Source organism: Diadema setosum, chromosome 17 (assembly GCF_964275005.1).
Source record: "Diadema setosum chromosome 17, eeDiaSeto1, whole genome shotgun sequence".
Lineage (NCBI taxonomy): Eukaryota > Metazoa > Echinodermata > Echinoidea > Diadematoida > Diadematidae > Diadema > Diadema setosum.
The window spans coordinates 28,958-50,233 of NC_092701.1; the positions used below are offsets into that span (position 1 = coordinate 28,958).

The following is a 21,276-nucleotide window of genomic DNA, read 5'->3' on the forward strand; positions in this document are numbered from 1 at the left end:
ATATTAGTAAAACAATGAAGAGTGCAAAAATACTGCATAAATGGATCTTTTCCTTGAAACTTTCATAAAACTGTCAGCAGTGTAATCCTCCTATCTTTGATTTACCAACTGAACAAACTATCCATGGTGGGAATTCAGTTTACACTTCCCCAAATCCTTTCATACAAAAATGTGTGATGTGTGCATTTCAAGCATATCTTTCTTGCAAAGATTTGGCTACACATATTTTTCACATGTGATTTTTAGACTGTCCTTCAACTCTATTTTCCCCTCCAATTCTCATTGCAGGTTCATCACACTTGTCATCAGTATCACATAGCTCTCAGCAGAGTAGTTCTTTTGAGGACACTTCCATCGGGAAAGGTTTCTTCCATGATCACACATATTCTAGGTAACAGGACAAACCAGAGTTCTTTGAAAAAGTGTTGCAAATTGCATCACAGAACCTTATGTATTATATGAAACAACCTTGTGAGATTTTGTTGATTCTGCTTGATCAATATACATTCGTGTACATTTGCAATCTAAATTCTAGTCGTGTTTCTTCTCATTATTGAATCTGTATATTATATAATATAGGATACATGTAGGAAAAGATAGACAGCTAAACATTTGAATGTGGGGGGACTTGGTGGTACATTGATCAGTACTTAGAACATAATTTTATTTTGTAGAGTTTGAATCAACATAAATGTATGTTTTTCTTTTTTCATCATGTGCACGCAGTTCTACAAAGTCCTGTTCACAGACTCAGCCAGGGCCAGTGATGCCTGTAGGAGAAACTCCCATAGATGGAAGTGGTAAGAATGTTTCTTTTCTTTCCTTTAGAAAAAAAAAGGAGAAAGATATGTAAATAATGTGTAGTGAAGAAGTATTGAGCGTAAAAAAAGGAATCATCAAGATGTGAGACAATCAAGCCATTATTGTACAGTAAAAGACATCTTATGTAAAGAGCTATCTGTACACAATGGAGGTGGATGAGCCACTCCATTATGCACTCACAATTTCTATAGGTACGTGTACCTACAGACATGTAAAGAAGAATTCACCTCAGACTTTATTGAATAACCTCAGTGAGTTACTGTAACTGGAGCAATAGATTTTGTGTGTATGCTAAACCTTAAAATCATTTTACCCAGCTGTATTTAGTTTTGCCTAAGTTGATTCTGTTGGACAAAAGAAATAGCTTAATTATTGACTTGGGAAAAATTTGACTCGTGAAGAGTTATAAACAACACAATATAAAGAGAAGGGACATGAATAGACCTTTGATGTTTGGAGAGTTGAGTGTATCTAACAATTTTCTGTGGGGCTAATACTTCATACAAGCAGTAGATGTTTGCATATCACATGTAGTACAAATTTATTTATGAACCCTTTGAAGTAATGAAAAAAAAAGGATTAAAGTGGCCTATCAGCAACCATAATACCATGTAACAGAAGAAGAAAAAAATACAGCTTTTTTAACACATTACCAAATGTTTATTTGTGAAGACATCGCCACATTGCCACCCCCTGGAGTTACGTCCCAGACTTGTAGTACTTCAGGATTGCACCATGACCACACTTACTTCAGGTTTGTATTGTACATACTATGTGTATTTCTGAGAAAGTTTAACAATATCATATCAATTGATGTTGATAATAGGTGAGTGAATGTGTGCAATAAAAGTAAAAATGTGGGAGATTGAGTTGTTGGGATATGTGAAAGTATATATGTAGGCCTACTTTGTGTATTATTAGAGAACAAGAAAATTTGCATCTAGATTTTTTGTTTCCAGTGCCAAATTTTTACCATGTGGTTAATAACATAGAAACAATTTTTAATTCAGAATTGACAATATTTATATCTTTTTAAAAATTTTCATTTTATTTTCTTTTAGTTCCTTCACATATGTAATCTTTAATCTCCTGAAATCTCGTTAGATTTTATCATTATAGTTTTAGTATTAGTTACTATAGTATTGTTATTTTTATTATTTTTTCATATTGTCACTGTTATTAGAGTAATTATCTTTGTTTTTACATATTATATGATTTCATATTATATTATGTTTGTGTTGAAATTGTATGGTACCCTTTCCATCATACCACAGATCAGGCTTGCTGTCTAGAGATTCCGAAGAAGCCTCCTCATCTGCAGTAAACATTCCCACCATAGCCAGTCCCAAGGAAACCTTGTTTGGTGAGCAAAATGCAAAATCCACTAAAAAAAAGATGAAATAAAATAATGACCTCTGCCCTCAAACCTCGCACAGCCTATCAAAGATATAGTTATTTAAGTGGGGGGAGGGGGGGGCAGGGCAAAACCCTTCAGATCACGGTGGTGGATTGCGCAATTCTCAGGAAAATTTGCACAAAAGGAGATGATGTAATCCACAAGACTGTGTAGTTAGACTTTTCACATTTTGATTAAAGTATTTTATATAAATGTATCCTAATTTATGAAAGAAAAAGAATCTTAAAGAGGCATGGCTTCAAAATGGTATGCTCAGGAGCAACAAATTAGGTCTCAAAAGTTGCGTGATACTTGAAAGAAAAAAATCATAAAATGTCGCTTAAAGAGCATCTTGCATTGATGAATAATCATGGAAAACATTGAAAGTGGGATTACAGTACGAAAATGCAGCAAAAATTTACGCACAAGCTTTAAGTTGTAACTGTCATCTTGTCAGTTTTGAAAAATTTCTGACAGTATTTCTTAGTCGTCAAAACTACTCTTCTACGAAGCATAGCGACCAGCTCCTTCAGTGGTAAAGAAGTATCTCATATTCATTTTAATAGAGTGCAACTACAGCATGTACAAAGAAAAATAGAAACATAGAAAATAAAACTTATTTCACATTATTATATCACATCACCACAGCAAAGTATTTGATTGTAGACTATTTTCATGAGAAATGATTTACAACTACTCATTCCGTACTTTCATGATTGTACAGAACCAATCCAAGCATCAACTCCACGAACACGGAAGGCCCTCCTCCCATCTTTTTCAGGAAGGTTGGTTTGTGTGTGTGTTTTCTTTTCTTCCTTGCAACAGACAATAGGTATAATGGACAACTGATTAAAGTATTCATGGGAAAAGCAGTAGTGTTGGTAGTTGCTGGACATAGGACAATGATTAAATACCTTATTCAGATGGCGGGCAGAATGCTCGCACCAAGAAATTATGTGATTTTGTATGTTTTTATTATACACCAAGATCCCAGAAAACTTTACCAATATCTAACCTCAGAAAGTATAAGACATAGGTACTTGAATGATAATTTTATATGTATTTTTGGCATGAACCTTCTCATGTGCATGGATGTGACTGCATTTTATAATACAATGTATTGTTATTTAATTATTCATTTTTTCATTATTATTGTTATTTTTTTTCGGTTGCCATGAAAGCAATATATGCAGGCTGTGTGTCTGTCTAGCTGTCCAACATTGTCCATCTTTACACATGGGATCTGGTTAAGACTTTGTTCTGATGAAACTACCTTATATGTAGATGCTCTGATAAGTTTTGGAATGAATGTTCAAGTCATATTGTAACTTCAAACATCAAATTTTTCTCAAGTAATGAATGCATGAGGGGTAAATGCTCTGCCCCCACCCACCACTCCATTGCAAAATGTGCATTTATTCCAGCACCTCTATCAAATTATCTTTTGGGTGGCATAAGTGACCATATTTGTTATGTTCTCCCTGTCCTTCAATACAGACATGAAGTGCCAAATATTACAACCACAGTGCCTGACCTGGATCCAGGTGACCTACCTCCCTCAACAGGTGGCACTGCTTCTGGAATTCCTTCACAGTATGTATTACACTTGTTGAACTGCACACTTAAACCTCAACCCTTGTTCTGAGTAAAGAAATATCCCCAGTCCTATGAAAATAAAATTGACAGTCTTGTATCAAGTATAATTTTTTAAAATTATCAATATTCCCATCAACTTGGTACCTCATGTTCCATTGAAATCCTGGTGAAAATGTGTATTGTTATTTGTCCTACAAACTGTAACAGAGGAGTGGGGTTTTCATTTGCAGTCACATACTTTTGGGATTACTTGGTGAAATACTAAGTTATATGAAGCAGATAGATATATATGTTTAAACATATGAAGGGTTTGTTCGCAAAAACCGATAAGTCCATATTTGCCGAATGGAGATATTTGCGATTAAAGGTCAAGAAAAATAAAGAGAATAATAAGAAAATTTTTGCTTTTTTGGACCATAACTTCAAAAATCTACCTTTATATGTAGTGACCAATATATTATTCAAAAGGTATTATTTTGTACTTTATGACAGAGGCCGTACTTCAAAATCTTCAAAAATGGACTTATCGGTTTTTGCAAACAAACTCTTCATATATTTCAACAAGTATTCCAGATATGAACCTACATCCTTTTACTTCTGGTGCATATACATGTAGCACCCTTCAATAAAGTGAATGAAGATATGCAAGAATACATTATATTTGTATGCACTATATATTAGGTTAGTTAAATACTTATGTCTTTTTTTTTTCTCATTCTTGCCTTTCAACACAGAGTTCGGCAGCCCATGGTGTTGGCGGACACGGATTCTGACACAGATTACCTTCCTTCTCGTCCTCAGCAGCAGACATATCCTGAATATGAGGCCATTGCTTCTGAGACATCCTCTGTGTATGTTAAGTCTAGTGTTTTATTAATCAAGATTCGTAGTAACTGGAAAAGCTGATTCCACAAACTTGAGCATCACAATGTGGTAACATTGAATAATTTCAAAATTTATATCACAAGACAGTGCAAATTTTGTAAATATTCAGATAACTATACACATGGATCATATTTTGACCTTCTCATTATTGAGTAGAAAAGAATAAGTTCAGTGATTAATTTGTACATACAGTTGTTACAAACTTTATATGCAAAAAGTGCTGACATACATTTTCCAATTTTGTTTATGCAGAGTGGAGGATGAAATACTAGAAGGACTGGACCTACATGTGTTTGACCATGAGCTTGGTGCCACCGAGGATGTCTCCGATGATGAAGATGATGGAAAGGAAGCAGAGGAGATGGCAATGATAAATGAAAAGAAATGCATTGTGTTTGAAGGCAAGCTACTTGAGCTTGTGAAAACTGTGTATGGAACAACATGCCCAAAGTGTGGGCAACCTTTTGCCTATAGAACTGTGCAGAAAGGAACAGCCATCATCATCATATGGGAATGCGCAAGAAAACATGGCTCCTCATGGACATCTCAGCCCAGATACAAAGGTGTATTTGCTGGCAATCTGCAGGTGTCATCATGCATAGTAATGTCAGGGAACAGTTACCAAAAGATAGCTACAATGGCTAAGTTCATGAGCTTGAGGATGCTGTCTAGAACAACATTTGACAGAATCCAAAGACTTTACATCGCTCCAGCTGTGAAGAAGTTCTATGAACAGAAACAAGAAGAACTGTTAGCAACATATGATGGCCCCGTTCAGACTCGCCGGGTCATTCTTCGACGTTCTGCACCTACTCATTCTGTGATGAGCAAACGTCTAGAATACTCCACACCAACACCGTGATGATGCAAGAGGCTGCGGGAAAGTCACCCAATATGGAGCGCATTGCCTTCACACGAGGCCTGGACTTCTTGATGACCAGAGTGGAAGTTGAGTCAGTCGTAACCGATGCACATCCACAGATTGCCGCTACCCTGAAAAGAACAGCCAAGTACCAAAGTGTAAAACACCAATGGGACCTTTGGCATGGGAGCAAAAATCTTGTAAAGAAACTGAGTGCTGCAGCGCAACAGAAGAATTGTGCAGCATTACAACCCTGGATACGCAAGATAAGTAACCATTTCTGGCACTCATCACAAACATGCGAAGGTGACTGCGAGAAATTGGCTGGTAATTTTGCTGGCGTTCTCCATCATGTCGTCAATGAACATGAATGGCTCTTCACCGTGGATGGTAGAGCCGGAGAATGTGACCATGAACCGCTTGAGGATGCAACAACACCTTGGCTATCTCCTGGCAGTCCTCCACACCAAAAACTCAAAGAGATCATCATGGACAAACGCTTCTTGAAGTCTTTGCCCTACTACACTGATTTTCGACATACTGGCAACCTGGAGTCGTTCCACGCAACCTTGCTCATGTACGCCACCAAGCGTTCCTACTTTCATCCAGTAGGCTACACCACAAGAGTTTTGTTGGCTGTTCTTGATGTGAATCACCACGCTGACCGAAAGCAAGCTAAAACTGAAGATGGACGTCTGCGGTGGGGTAAGCGCTGGAACAAGAGGACAAAACAATTCACAGTCTTCCCAATCAAGGAACCAAAGACCTACTCGTACATCCCACAACTCATGTCGGAAGTGTTCAGGATGCGAGCCGAAACATCTGGGCATCTGTCACAACATGTCTCACTGGCAGAAGATGACCCCCGAAGAATTCACCCCACGATCGCCATGCAACCATCACTACCAACAGCGGAACTTGTGAAGGAACATCAGAGCAGGTTTACTTAAGGGCAATCTCACAATAAGTGGGGCACATAAATGGGACATTCAGGCTGCAAATTAAGTTTTGCTAATTAAATGCCATTTTATTATTTTCATGTAGCGAAATATGTGTTCTGCCATAATCAAAATGTGAAAAGATATGTTAGGACCACCTTTTCTTTCTACTGGACCTTGGATCATCATGTTCACAAAAGTGAAGGTATGTAACATGGACAGACATTGGTCCCCTTCAGCAGTATATCTTATTCAGAATTTGAAAGAAGCTGTAATTAATATTTTCAGGTACCATGCACAATGAAAGCAAAGTTGAATATTTCCGGGGTATGTACATTATTTTATGAAATATTGTGAAATGTTAACATTGATTAGTCAAAACATTATTTACATGTTTAGTTTAAATTCTCTATTAAGCCAATGTGGAAAGCAAGGGCCTTTCAAAACAACTTTTGTTACTTTTTATACTGTGTATGAATTACTTAAAGTAAATGCTCTTCATAGAAATACAATTGTTTAAAGTTACAACACAATGTTAACCATGTGGTCAGGGAGCTTGTGTCATTGAAGGTACAAACATGGACAGACGTCTGTCCATGTTCGTACCTTCACTTGTGTAATGGTTCAAAATTTCTAACAAGAGACATCTGTATGCTCTGATCTGCTAATGGAAAAAAATTATTACATGAAATGAAATTATTTTGACCATGTAAAATTACATCACCTGAAGGATAATAATCATGAGGGGAATCTGATCTTAAAGGTACGAACATGGACAGACGTCTGTCCATGTTCATACCTTCGTCTGTCCATGTTCGTACCTTCACATGTGGAATCATCCAAAATTTCTTATTAAAACCATCTGAGCTCTCTAATCTGCTAATAAAAATAGTGTATGACATGAAATAAAAGTATCCAGATCATGTTTAATTCTATTACTAGAAAGATGTCACCATCATCTGTCAAGGAAGGTATGAACATGGACAGACACATGCGTTTACTGTACAGGTTGTCTGTCCACACACGAAAAAATTAATTCACACATATTTTTGAATGATCCACAAAGGAAAGTGATTTCAGACATTGTTAGTATATGATGTCTTTCTGAGGCCATAAACCTTGATGACTCATCTTTCTGTATTTTTTATTAAATTGTATATTCAATGAAGGTACAAACATGGGTGAAGGTATGTAACAAAGTGGACAGACAAGTTTTTGGCTACTGTCAAGTCACGGCAGAAACTTTTGGGACTTCCCTAGAGAGTGGAAGTATACTGATTATGTAGATGCTGGCCTGGCATGTCTTATGAATCCAAGCAACTGCACTGATATGGCTTATTTTTCAAAAAAATGAGTCTCCTTAAAATCTGTTACATACCTTCAAAAAGTGGACAGACAAAGCAACACTTAAGTTTGATTGCCAATTGCATTAAATTTGCTTTCAAGCTGAGCTAGTTTTGGTTAAAACATTTCAACTTATCCCGTAATGAAACTACTTAATCACCAAAACTCTCTTTCTGCCCACTGGGAACAAAAGAAATTAACAGGTGAAGGTATGTAACGGGATGGACAGACATGCCTATATCATACAGGCTATAAATGAAATCCATTTTCATTTAATAAATGAAGTAAATCTGAAAGGTAGAGACATTTCTTATTTCAAATCTGATGTAGATTGTACAATGGAACTGTTCTGGATACAGTTTCATTGCTAATTTTTTTTAGATTACTGTTTAGATTTCTGATACTTTAAATGTCCCGTTTTCTATGCCTGTTTTACTGTCTAAATTGGCGTTTATAACAAAAAATCCGCCCATTGAATGAACTCAATGTTATCTATACTATCTCTCACACTTATTCTTTTCAAGAAAATATTATTAACATAAGGAGGCAAATCTGAATTACTTTTATCATCAAAGCTCAAATATCAAAAGTGGAAAAGGGAATAGTTATTGTGGGATTGCCCTTAAGAAGAGTACTTCCATGACATAGACATGACTGTATTGCCAGACTAAGGGATCCAAATGGCGTCCGTCTGTCGTCCGTCGTCCGTCCGTCGTCTGTCGTCCGTCACAAATGTTAAAGTTTACCTGCAAGACTCTCTTATGATGCATAACTTGGCAACTGTTACAGCAATGGTAGCCACACTTGGGTGATAGAAGCACTATGGGGTATCTTCATGTTATGGTGTTGTTGGAGGTCATGTGATAATGTCAAAGGTCATTTGAGGTCATATATTAAAGAGTATGTGCAAGACTTTCTTTTCTATGTTAAAGTTTACCTGCAAGACTCTCTTTTGACAAATAACTTCACATAAGTTGCTTGGATTACAACCTAACTTGGGTCATAGATGCACTGGGGTTACCTTCATGTTATGGTGCCATTGGAGGTCACATGATAAGGTCAAAGGTCATTTGCGGTCATACGTTAAAGTTTACTTGGAAGACTCTCTTATCACACGTAACTCGACACATGTTGCTACAATGGCAATCAAACTTGGGTGATGGATGCACTGGGGGTGCCTTCATGTTATGGTGCCGTAAGAGGTCACATGATAAGGTCAAAGGTCATTTGAGGTCATACATTAATGTTTACCTGCAAGACTCCCCTATGATAGATAGCTTCGCAACCATTGCTCCCTTTTCAACCAAACTTGTGTTGTAGATGCACTTGGGGGACCTGCATATTACGTAGCCCTCAGGGGTGACATGGTAAGGTTAAAGGTCATTTTAGGTCATATATTATATTAAAAATATGTTTCTGGTTATTTTCGCAAGTAGGCGAGACACAATATTGCTAATGCCTTGTCATTCATGAAACCAACTTCAAATATCAAAAGAAAACAATTTTTTCATATAGGTTAATAGATGTATTTTTAAGCCAAACTTAGCTAGTTTCGGTGACTTCAGCTTTTCATTGTTTTGATCTTCAGAATGTGTTGCAATTCATCTCAAAACACAAACAAACTTTGCTGCAATTCTTTTGAATTACATTTTGCAATGTTATAAAATAAGTAGCAAATATCATCATGTACATTACCCGTGGGAGTATTGGGAGGTCCTCCAAACGATTCATTGTATTGCACATTTGTTGCTGGGTTTTTTTTACAAAAGTATTTTTTTTTTTCTGTGCAAACAGGTACATGTAGCTGGACATAAACGTTTATGTACTTTATTTAGCACTATAGGTTGATACATTAGCAAACAATTTGATTTAGTTTTGTGTCACCGGAAAGGATGTTCACAGAGGCATTTAACGTTGACAGTGATCCAATTTCTTTATGTCCATGCCTCTGAACATCTGTCTGTCTATGCAGGTCGAAGGTCATGTGACAAGAATGTTTCAGGTCAATTTTTATAGTCATCTAGAATAACCCTTTTTTTCTCAATTTCTCATTCTGTCCATCCCTCATTGTAACTCTGATTTTGTGTCTGTTGAAAGTTTCTCAGGGGCAGGTGTACAACCATCCCATGTGCTCATTGATACAAGTGTCAGGTGCATGATCTTGTCATGCCATGTAACAACAATGCTCATCTACAAGTACAGTTATTCACTTGTAAATCCTTAATGAAATTTCAGATGAAACCTGCATTTCATTCATACTTCCAAGACCTGATTTTATCTATATGTATCTCCCCTGTGCACAGATCCATATTTGTATGTGTGTGTGTGTGTGTGTGTGTGTGTTTTGATGTGATTGTCCCAAGTGTTGATGTGTATGGGCAATTCCGCAGTTAGAGGGACATGACCATAAAATTTCAATTTGGTTTTTTCCTTGATTTTTGTGTTTGACTTCAGAAAGAACACATTGATAAGTCAGGAAAAACTATTTTTCAGGGTATCTTGATAGTTTTACGTATTGAATTCACCAATTTTGAACAAGTAATCTTTCAGATTGAATTTCATCAGCAAAATCTCCATAATGGCAAAGAAGATAGCTATTCAAGTTAAATGCTATTTTCTAGCCACAAATATTGAATTCATAGAGGCAATGCTGTGCTTTCATGGATAGATTAAGTAAAATCAACTTACATGTCTTTGAAATGCAAACATGTGCGCATTTCCCCACCCATCGGACAGTCATGTAACGTTACTAACCAAAAAGTGAAATCATTTACCTCCAGAGAGTATAAAGTGTCTATGAATGATAATATTTCAATTTTTCCTGCTGTGTCCAATGACTAACTGAAATATAAAAATAAGTATTAGTAATCATTATAGAAGTTAGAAATAACAGCAGTCAAAATGTGTAACGTTACTAACCATGTAACGTTACTAACCACAGCCTGTGTGTATTGTAACGTTACTAACCATGAAAGAAGTGAATAAGACTCCAATGGAAAGGTCGTGGTCTGGCAAAATTTTGCCTGATGATAGAGCCAGATGTCAACTACATGATTATGTGGTCATACAGTAAAAAGATATTAGCTTTTTTTTTTAGTAAATTAATTATGCAAATTTACGCATGAAATCATATTTTCACCTATAACTCCATAAAAAAGACTGAGGGATTGCTAAATTTTTGTGTAAGAGTTCCTCAAGACACATCAAACAATTTTCTTGCAAAAAATAGCAAAATCAAAATCAGTTTCTTTTGTTTTTTATATTTTTGTTAATTTCTTATGCATTGTAATGTTTTTTAACCTTTTGTTTTCTATTGTTTATTTTTTGCCAAAATTTGTTGCAGGCACTTTTTCGAGCTTATTTACATTACAATTGATTAATTTCACTGGTCAAAGGTTGAAACAATCTAATTAATATCAAATTAATGAAAAAACACAATTTGCATTGGATTTGCACACGGTATCATGAATTTGAGCTGTTTTCAGGTCGACGTGCATTTATGCAAAACATTACATAACTGCAGAACGGTGTACCGGGACGTCGCAAATTTGGTCTCAAAATATGCGAGAGACTTCAATGAAAAAAGTCATGAGACGATGCGGCAAAATCTTTGCGCATTGCGGAATCGTGGCGGGAAATGTTGAGGGGGGTTGGTCTACAGCATTCGCATCACTACAGAAGGCTCACAAGGTGCACATTGACCATTTTTTTTTTTTTTTTTAACCACTTCCCACGTCAAGGGGCAATTGATGGAATCTGTGGGCCAGCAGAGCATTTTGTGTGGAAAGTAGTGTTAAAAACAATTGAGGCCATCACTTCAAATTTTCTGTCCCAATTTGAAATTATTATACAATGGTTTGTCACGGTTAATTACGCTTCAGGTACAGCGAACAGACTTTTGTTTTCAGAACAATGCAGAGATTAGACATTCAAACTGGTCTAAAAGAAAAAAAATACATGTCTCTAGACTTGAATAAACACGAATTCAACTAATACACTGTATTATTTGAGTTAACGTCATATGACTTAAACTACTTTCACAATAATATAAAACATTGCATTATGCTGGATTCCTATAGTGCAATGACTACGCACACCACAATTGGCCATACACTGTACATACTGGTAACATTAGTTTTGCTCTTTGATTTCTTTCCCCTTTATTAAAGGTACTCTTGATAAGGAACACATTAACTGTTTTGCTCAATAAAACAGGCTGCTTTTGTGAATTACTGTGAGTCATGATGAACAGTGATTGGCAAAGTTATGAAACTGTGGATATCACTTGACCTAGTCTTTAAAAGTGGTACTTTTTTCAGTTTGTAATTTATGCAAACTTTTTTTCTAGTCTTTTTTAACATGTACAAGTACAATGGTACTATACTGCATGAGTTTGATGATTGAAATAAGAGTTTCATGTCTTATCTGATGTTTCTTAGCTTTAACTTTGCATTCTCATGGGGAAACATGTAATGATTTGACTTAACACACAATTCTGTAATCACTGGACAAACCGTAACGTTACTAACCGTAACGTTACTAACCATGATTTTTGTACTTAATTTTCAAACAAAGTTATAATGAGAAAGGATATTTGGGGTAGATATTGCCCTTAAAGCTAGAAATGAAAAATAAATGTTGATATATTTCAAGCTACAGTATACCAGTTTTAGCAAACTTTTTGTTCAAAGATGCTCATCAATTTTTTATGTCCTTTTTTTGTAACGTTACTAACCGGCATTAAAAGCAGACCTTTCTTCTAAAATAATTCATGAAATGATTTCATTCTTTGCTCTGTTCTAGGTCTACACTAGAATGATCTCTGGTGACATTAATGAGACTTCACATCCACAGATAGAGAAATGAGTATAATCTAAATCATGAGAATGTCCCTAAAATGTAACGTTACTAACCGCGGAATTGCCCGTATACTTGTGAGCAGAACCATGCACAACTCTCAAATTTATCAGAACTCATTCCTCAATTCTCGCCACCAACAATACTGTAGGCGATATCAAGTGATATCATACGACACCTCCGATATCAAACCTCTCTGGCCGGGCATAACTTCCGCTTTCATGTGCGCGAGCTAGCTCGATGCACGGCCTGTGTACATGTGGTGCACCTCTACTGCTTGGCGCACGAATATTTATCCAGTTTTTTCCTTTTAGCATCAGCAGAACTTGTACACTCTGCTGCCTCACAGAAAACCTCCATGGTGTAATGGATAGTTATATTCGGGAAATAAACAAACTAAAGTCTAAACAAATGTATTTCTTTGGATCCAAAACAAAGGTGGCAAGTTCTCAAATCGAATAGCACACACGCAATTCAATAACTGGAAGTCCCTACCCTGGCCCTAGAGGTTCGATATCGGAGGTTTCATTCGATATCACTTGATATCGCCTATTGTCAGTGGCGAGAATTTACACCTGTGGTATTTTGGTCATTTCCATAATAGTTAACCTCAATACAGGTTTATAGTTTGTTTGTTTTTTCAGTCTCGAGACACATCTCATAATCACATGTCTTTGCACACAAATCCAGCCACCAAAGTTGTTTTGTATTGGTTGTAGATGTACATGAAATGTGAAGAATTATGAATGTTTCTTGTTCTATTTTAGCACATACAGCTGTTATACTACACAGAATATTCCATCCTACATGCTATTTTTACATGCTTTAATCAATTGTTTGAATCAATCAAGCTACTTAAACAAAAAAGAACACGTCAGTTAACCCCTTGACTACAGTATTACTACTGATTCAATCTTATGATCACCCGGGGTCATTACATGCATGCATCATCCATTTCAACTACAAGTATAACCTCCACATAATGACAATTTGTACATTTCTTGGGTATCCCAGTATAATCTTTGGTTTTATTTTTTCATGAAAACAATGTACAGTATAAAGTGTTCATAAAAAATGTCATAAACTTCCTGCCAAAGTTTGTAAAGCTTATCCACCATCACTTTTTGCTCTGTCAGACATACAATGTGTATCTTAGACAATTAAGCTTCTACAGGTTGTCAGAAACAACATTTGCTACACTGCCATGCAAAAATTTGACACAAATAAACAGGTCAAAGACTGTTAATAAAGAGGAAAACTTACAAATATTTCTTGAGTTCCACAAGTGGGCCACATGTACTTGCACATATACATACAGTATGTACATTTACATTTGTAGAAAATTTGATGACATAATAATGATTACTTTCTTTGTATCTATGAATAACAGTCTAACAACTTATTTAACTCTGAGCTGATAACATACACATAGGCAGGTAAATACTTGATATTAATGAGTATTTTTGCATATTCAATCAAGTACATATTTTGCATGCCACTAAACAAAAGCACACCTACATGGAAATGCCCAGGAAGAATTGAATACAATTTATAGCACAGTTTTAGCAGTTTTAAACAATCCATGAAAGACTCCATAAAATACTAGTGTTGCAAAAGTACGACTCCAAGGAAAGATACCCGCACAAAACCATTCACTATGTACTACAGAACATGACATTAATCTGAAACAAAACAAACTTATTTGCATAGTAAAAGTAGAAAGACTATGCAGTCAGCATACTGAGACTTTTTCAAGAGAAAAAATATGTAACTTCAACAAAATGTTTTTCAACAATTTTTATATACATCTACATGATGGGTATACATGCATAGTGTAATGTACTCTGCATTTCAAACATACATTTGTCCTTATCTGACATATTTGCACAACAAAACAAATTACTACATACAATGTCCTGTATATCTACACATACCAGAGGTCAGTACTTTGTGCAAGTAGTATTTTTTTTTACCGATTTGGTAATCTGGCAAGTACTCGTATTGAAAACAAGGCATGGCATTTCTCAAGTCTGTTTACACACATGACAGGGATATACAGTTTGTACGTCTACATGTACATGTACGTGTATATGAGTATAAATATACACATGCATAGTCTAATGTACTCTGCACTTAAAACAGGTTTGTATCTGACATATTTGCACAACAAAACAAATTACTATACAATGTACTGTACAAATGTATATGTAGCTACAAATAACAGTTAGGTCAGTACTTTGTGCAAGTAGTATTTTTTTTACCGATTTGGTAATCTGGCAAGTACTCGTATTGAAAACAAGGCATGGCATTTCTCGAGTCTTGTTACATTACTGAATACACATGAAAGGGTTACATACACTTGTAGCCTAATGTACTCTGCATTTCAAACATACATTTGTCCTTATCTGACATATTTGCACAACAAAACAAATTACCACATACAATGTACTGTATATGTAGCTACACATACCAGAGGTCAGTACTTTGTGCAAGTAGTATGGCATGGCATTTCTAATTCTTGAGTCTTTTTACATCACTGAATACACATGAAAGGGAAAAAATGGCAGTGGAAATTATACAAATGTATAAAACTCTCATCGATGCAAATGGTTCATTTTCATAAGGTGTAAATCCATATTGCATCGTTCAAACTGTCAACATTTTTGCGCAATTACTTAAAATGACGCTTGAGGTGTCCTGCATTACAATAGAAACAAATTTTGCAATGCTTTTCAATTAAACACTGTCAATCTGCATATGAAATAGTGGATATTTAATCATCAGAACATCAAAAGCATTGCCAAATGAAGGCTGTCTTGATATTTCTCATAAAGATAGTCTGCATTTGACTCATGTGTGGGACTGGTTAGGCTCAAATAGAAGATGAAATTTTCTCATTCTTGACTACTCTCAATTCATGAGTTAGACTACCAAAATGTGAATTTTGTGCATGGATGGGGTTATCAGAATATCCTACAATTGCATAACCGTTTATATATACATGTAGAACAAAAAAAAAAAAAAAATGGGCCGTAGTGTATATTATTGGCTCTAGGGGAACTTGTAATGATCTAACAAGTCTACAATCTAGAAGCAACCGACTGTTAGATTTTAAAAAAATGCAAGTTTGATATTCCACACACACACACACAAATCTTGACTTTCTGTAATTTGTTTAATAAACTTTTTACTTTTTATACTCGTATCAGAATGGTTGAAGGATAATGAATGATGGCAGCAAGTCTTTGAATGCATATTTCTTTTTTCATACACAACTCATTAATATCAAAAGCACTATCTGGCAAGTAAACAAAACATAACTTTTTCTCTCTTTGCACTTTTCATACATGTATCGGAATGGTCAATAGAGATTATGACAATGGCAAGTCTACGAAAGCTTTTTGTTTTTGTTTTTCACACATATCACTACACTTTAGTACTGGTACACAATCTGGCAAGTAAAAAAAAAAAAAAAAACGGTTTACAGCTGTATTTTACTTATTGCACTTTTTAAACACATATCAGAACAGTCATTGCAGATGTATGACAGTGGCAAGTGTATGAATATATATTACAGTACCCGGTAATATAAAAACTGAAGAAAAAACTTTGAAAACAAAATCTGGTCAATCATGACTACACTGTCGACAAAATCGACAATTTAGAAGCAACTGGCTGTTAGATTTTAAATAAATGGAAGTTTTATTTTTCACACACACTACTCCACTTTTTGTAAACTGTATGCGACATTTCTTTACTCATTTAATAAACTTTTTATACTCGTATCAGAATGGTTGAAGGATGATGTAAGATGGCAGCAAGTCTACGAATGTATTCTTTCTTCTTCTTTTTTTTTGGGCACACATAACTCATTAACTCTTTATGTGCCGCGTTCACATGTCCCGCTCAGTCGACGGCGAGTCAACTTCACATATTCTGCTCAACAAACAAAGCCGCCAAGACCGATCGATAAACCGCTTATTACTGCTAATCCCGCGGCACAATGAAAGCGTTTCTCGTGCTTTTGTTCCTCTTATATATGACTTGCATTATATGTAATGGTCAACTATCAAGCGATGTTCTCAACTAGATTTGCTTGTACATTCTAAGTTTCTGTCACGGTTTTATGTGCAAAAGTCATGCCTTTACAGTAATGTAGAAACTGGTCATTCAAAAGAAGAATCGAAAATAGATTTGTCATACAATTTATATCATAACAAAGCTTGCCATTCCTCTTTGACTTTGCCTACTATTATGCCCATCTTAGCAGAAATTTGTAGAAGTTGTGCAGATCGGAAAAACAAAATTCTTTCTCAAAGCATGACTACCTTCGTGTCTCAGAATAACGTGGCACACAGGGGGTTTCCACCATGGCACATAAAGAGTTAATATCAAAAGCACTATCTGGCAAGCAAACAAAACATAAAATTATTTCTCTCTGCACTTTTCATACATGAACCACATGAACTACTGTATATGGGCAATTCCACGGTATATACATCGTAGGACACAGGTGCCAAAAATTCAAAATGATATTTGTTTCAAACACCATACATTTTCAGACAATACTTGAGTTGAAGTTTTAAGAATCATTATGTTTTCCAATAAAAGCGGCCATTTCAATTTTCAAAATGGCTGCCAAAATATGCCTATAACTCAATGGTAAAAAGAGAGGATTGTCACATAACTTACTCTCTGTATATCCACTTTACTATAGTACTCTAAACAGCAATCAATGTATGCAGTTACCAGAGACGTCTTTTACCACACGATGGAAAAAATAGCTGGTCGCTGTAAAGAATTTTATAAAAACTTTTAACTAGTTTGACAATGATTGATGTAACGTCAGTTACCAAAAACAAGGAAGTTTTAACTTTATTCGTCAAAGAAAGTGAGCTGTATGATGTAACTTGGGATTTCTAATGTATGCCTATATGCCTTTCTTTCAATACCAGAAATAAGGATACTTGGCATACTGGAGAGTCAAAATGAACACTTCAAAATGTGTAACGTCAGTTACCGAAACATCGTACATAAGTATGTAACGTCAGTTACCATGACAGTAATTATAACTGAGGCAAATTTTTGGACTTAAGGCCATTTCAATACATATGGGAAGTCAAAGATTAAATGTTGCTCAATGTTCAACATTGATGTTGCTCAAAGTGAGAGGTGATTCCAGGGTTAATTTTTTTTCATATTTGTTGATTACTTTATTTCATTCATGCAAGGACATTTTGTAATACATGATAATTTAAATCATGAACAGGAAGATTTGTTTATATTGATCTTGAATGGATTTTTTCGTTGCAAAGTCGTATTTCTTGGTATCTGGGATGTATTTGCAAGCCTTGATACATCAGTGAAAAGGAAGAGAAAAACAGTTATATTACTTTATTACATTACATTATTTATGCCTAACTGTGCTACGACATGGGGGGGGGGGGGGGTTGCCCCCTAAGGGCCCACCTCATTTATATCTTTAGATTTTGTTTTAATTTGTGCTAAGTAATTGCCTGGGATTGTTAATGGTATACTGCAGCAGTATAATAACCTGTTAAATAAATTTGTTCTCTGTAAACCCCATAGCAAAAGTATGTGTAACGTCAGTTACGTAATGTCAGTTACTGACATGTTTACCTTTAAGTTTTCATAGAACACAAAGAAAATGGACTAATGTTTCATTTCATTTGTGTATTTATAATTGATGAACCAAGGCATGATGCCATATCAAACAAATCATTCTGAAAGGTCAGAATTATAAAATATCACAAAACTATTCCCAATCATGCATGTGAAAACCCTATGGCAAATGTAAGCGCAACGTCAGTTACTGCCATGCCTTCACTGAAATTGGCATGGTGCTAAAAGGAAATATCTAAAGTGCACATTATATTGCACACCTGTTCCTAAGAACCTACAAATGTAGGTGTATTGCCATATTAAACACATAAAGGCTAGATGTCAGGGACATGAGATATTTCCATTTAAATCTACACCATAATTTCCCATGTCCTTTTTCCGTAACGTCAGTTATATGTACCTACACATTTTCACTTGCTATGTGATAAGAAATGCAGTTTGAGAGAAAAACTTTCCACCTATTTCTTCATTCTCATGAACTCATTCATCAATGCCAATTGCAAGCCCCAGGTGCTTTCATTTACAAAACTACAATGTAAACAATTTCATGAAAATCCCTACACGTAATGTCAGTTACCGTGGAATTGCCCACATGATGAATTAGTCATGAATTCCATTTACGAAACCTCTGTAGACATTGGTTGGTGAGGGGTATGCACGCCTTATTCGAAGGACAACACATGATGGACAAACTCTGCGGTTCCCTGCACCCAAACGCCTATGTGTGATGTACATATATTGACGGTACGCATAGTGCCTACAGCTATCGTCAAAAGGGGCCTAAGCTTTCAATCCTAGCAGAATCTTTGTCAGAGGCAAAATGACAAACAAGCAGGGAAAGCAATCACCAGTAAGGACTTCACACAACAAGAACAGACAGGGACAGGCTGGGTACACAGAACAAAGAAACCAAAGGAGAGGGTGGGAGGTCATGGGCAAGGAGCCCAACAGGTAAAGGGAGGGGGATTAGAGCAGGAGGGTGGACAGACAAAAGGCAGAGGAGAGTGGACAGACAAAAGGCAAAGGAGAGTGGACAGACAAAAGGCAGAGGAGGGTCAGTAATGATCATGAGGATCAAGGGGTCAACAATTGAAGGAAAGGATAAATAGGGAGGCAACATCAAAGAAGATAAGGAACACCAGAAAGATAAAGAACTGGAAAGAGTGAAAAAAGCAACAGTCAAGGGAAGGGGGGGGGGGGCTGAGCAAACAGTGAGCCCTAATGGTATACCAGGAGGAGGCAACAAAAGGAAGTAATCAAACATATCAAAGTATATACACACACAATAATGACAATGACATAACAGTAATGAAAAAATAATATTGATAAAAGAAATAAAATAAAGCACATGTGAAAAACTAGGGGAGAGACAATTGTATACATGTACATAGAAAAGCAGGCAGGGCATAATAAGCACAAGTATGTACATGTATAAAAAAAAAAAAAACCTACTGTGTGTATGTGTAGGTGGAAAAAGGCTGTATAAAAGAGACTCCGACCAGAGGAAGGAATCAATTGGGAATAAAAGGGCCTGCAAATGGAAAAAGCGCAAAGAAAGTACAAAATTAAATTTCAAAAAAAAAAAATTAAAAAGAGAATAATAATGGTGGTAATAATAATGAACATTTTCTTTGAGCACTTATCAACTCTATAGAACTTATAAAAAAATCATTTTGTGCACAGACAGCACAGAATCAAATTACCTTCACAGTTTCTGAATGCAGATCAGTGACTGGACTTGGCTGTGAGGGTGCATTTGGTCTCCGTAGTTTGGCAAGCGGTTCATCATCAGAGTCATCCTGTGAAGTGTCATATATACAAAATATACAACTTTGGTTTGTTTAACATAAAAAGTCAAACTCAATTACTTCCAGGGCTATGCACTATATTCAAATGTCAGTTGCATCAATTGTTACTTGTTAGAATTTATGATGGAGCCACTGCCACTTTCACATAGGTACTGTATATTTAATTAAACTTAACATTGGATTACGATAGAATTTGAGGATTTTGAGCTTGTAGGTATTATTGGTACGGGCCTATGATGTAATACCTAACAACTCACCGAATGGCGAACAGGACGACAGGACTGGGGGTACCACCAACAGGAAGGGTAGACGACCGTATGACACTTAGAGTAGTGTAGTAAGCACCAGGGCACCAGTAGAGGTGAACAGTGTCCTTGTAGGATGTATTGCACTTCCCGAAATGATAAGAACGAATATGGACTAACTCCGAATGCACTTAGGGTGTCCGAAGACGACAGTGTCCCATAGAAGTATGTACAAAATATCCAGCAGCAGCGTGGAATATCCTCCGGGTGCCGCGGCTAGCACAAGCGAGGGTAGAGTCCACCGCTGGGGGGCTGGATAGATGAAACTGCGAGGTCCCTGGTAGAGCCTGCACACCACGAACAGAACGCTAGCAGGACCGATGCGGTGCAATGTAGAGCGCAGGTAGATCGCGTTGAATGAAGCGATGTAACGAAGCGCTGATCGCGTTGAAAGTCAAAGCGATGTAAAAATCCCCAGGTTGGAGTGTAGAGTATGAAGAAAGGGCGAATCGCGGTATAAAATGTAGCGAAAGTCGCGAAGTATAAAATCCGGGAAAGTGTGATATTCCGAATTGAGAATAATCCGTAAGTAAAGGTGATATGCGGACGTGACTTCGACGATTAGGACGTGCTCTCGGGATGAAAGCTAATCGTGAAGTGAGGAAGCGTGGAAAATGAAACAGCGAAGTCGGAGAAAACATGTCACGGACAGGAGCTTTGAGAGTGGTAATTGGCTGATGAAGATGTGCAGCTCGTCACTAATTGGTAGCTTGTTTCCGTGACAGCAAAACAAGGGGTGTGTTTATGAAAATCCGACTACTGTTGGAATGTGAAATACGCGTACCTCGGCACGATGACAAAAGCGAAGAATGTAGTGCGC

The 21,276-nt window shown here is 36.3% G+C and overlaps 1 protein-coding gene across 1 annotated transcript; it reads left to right on the forward strand.

Moving 5' to 3' along the window:
* Window positions 1-2,070: 2,070 nt before the first annotated feature.
* Window positions 2,071-6,511, forward strand: LOC140241281 (uncharacterized). Its single transcript, XM_072321031.1, is given in 5 exon segments — window positions 2,071-2,185; window positions 2,943-3,003; window positions 4,549-4,665; window positions 4,952-5,469; window positions 5,472-6,511. Coding segments are annotated over 5 exon segments (1,851 nt in total).
* Window positions 6,512-21,276: the final 14,765 nt, after the last annotated feature.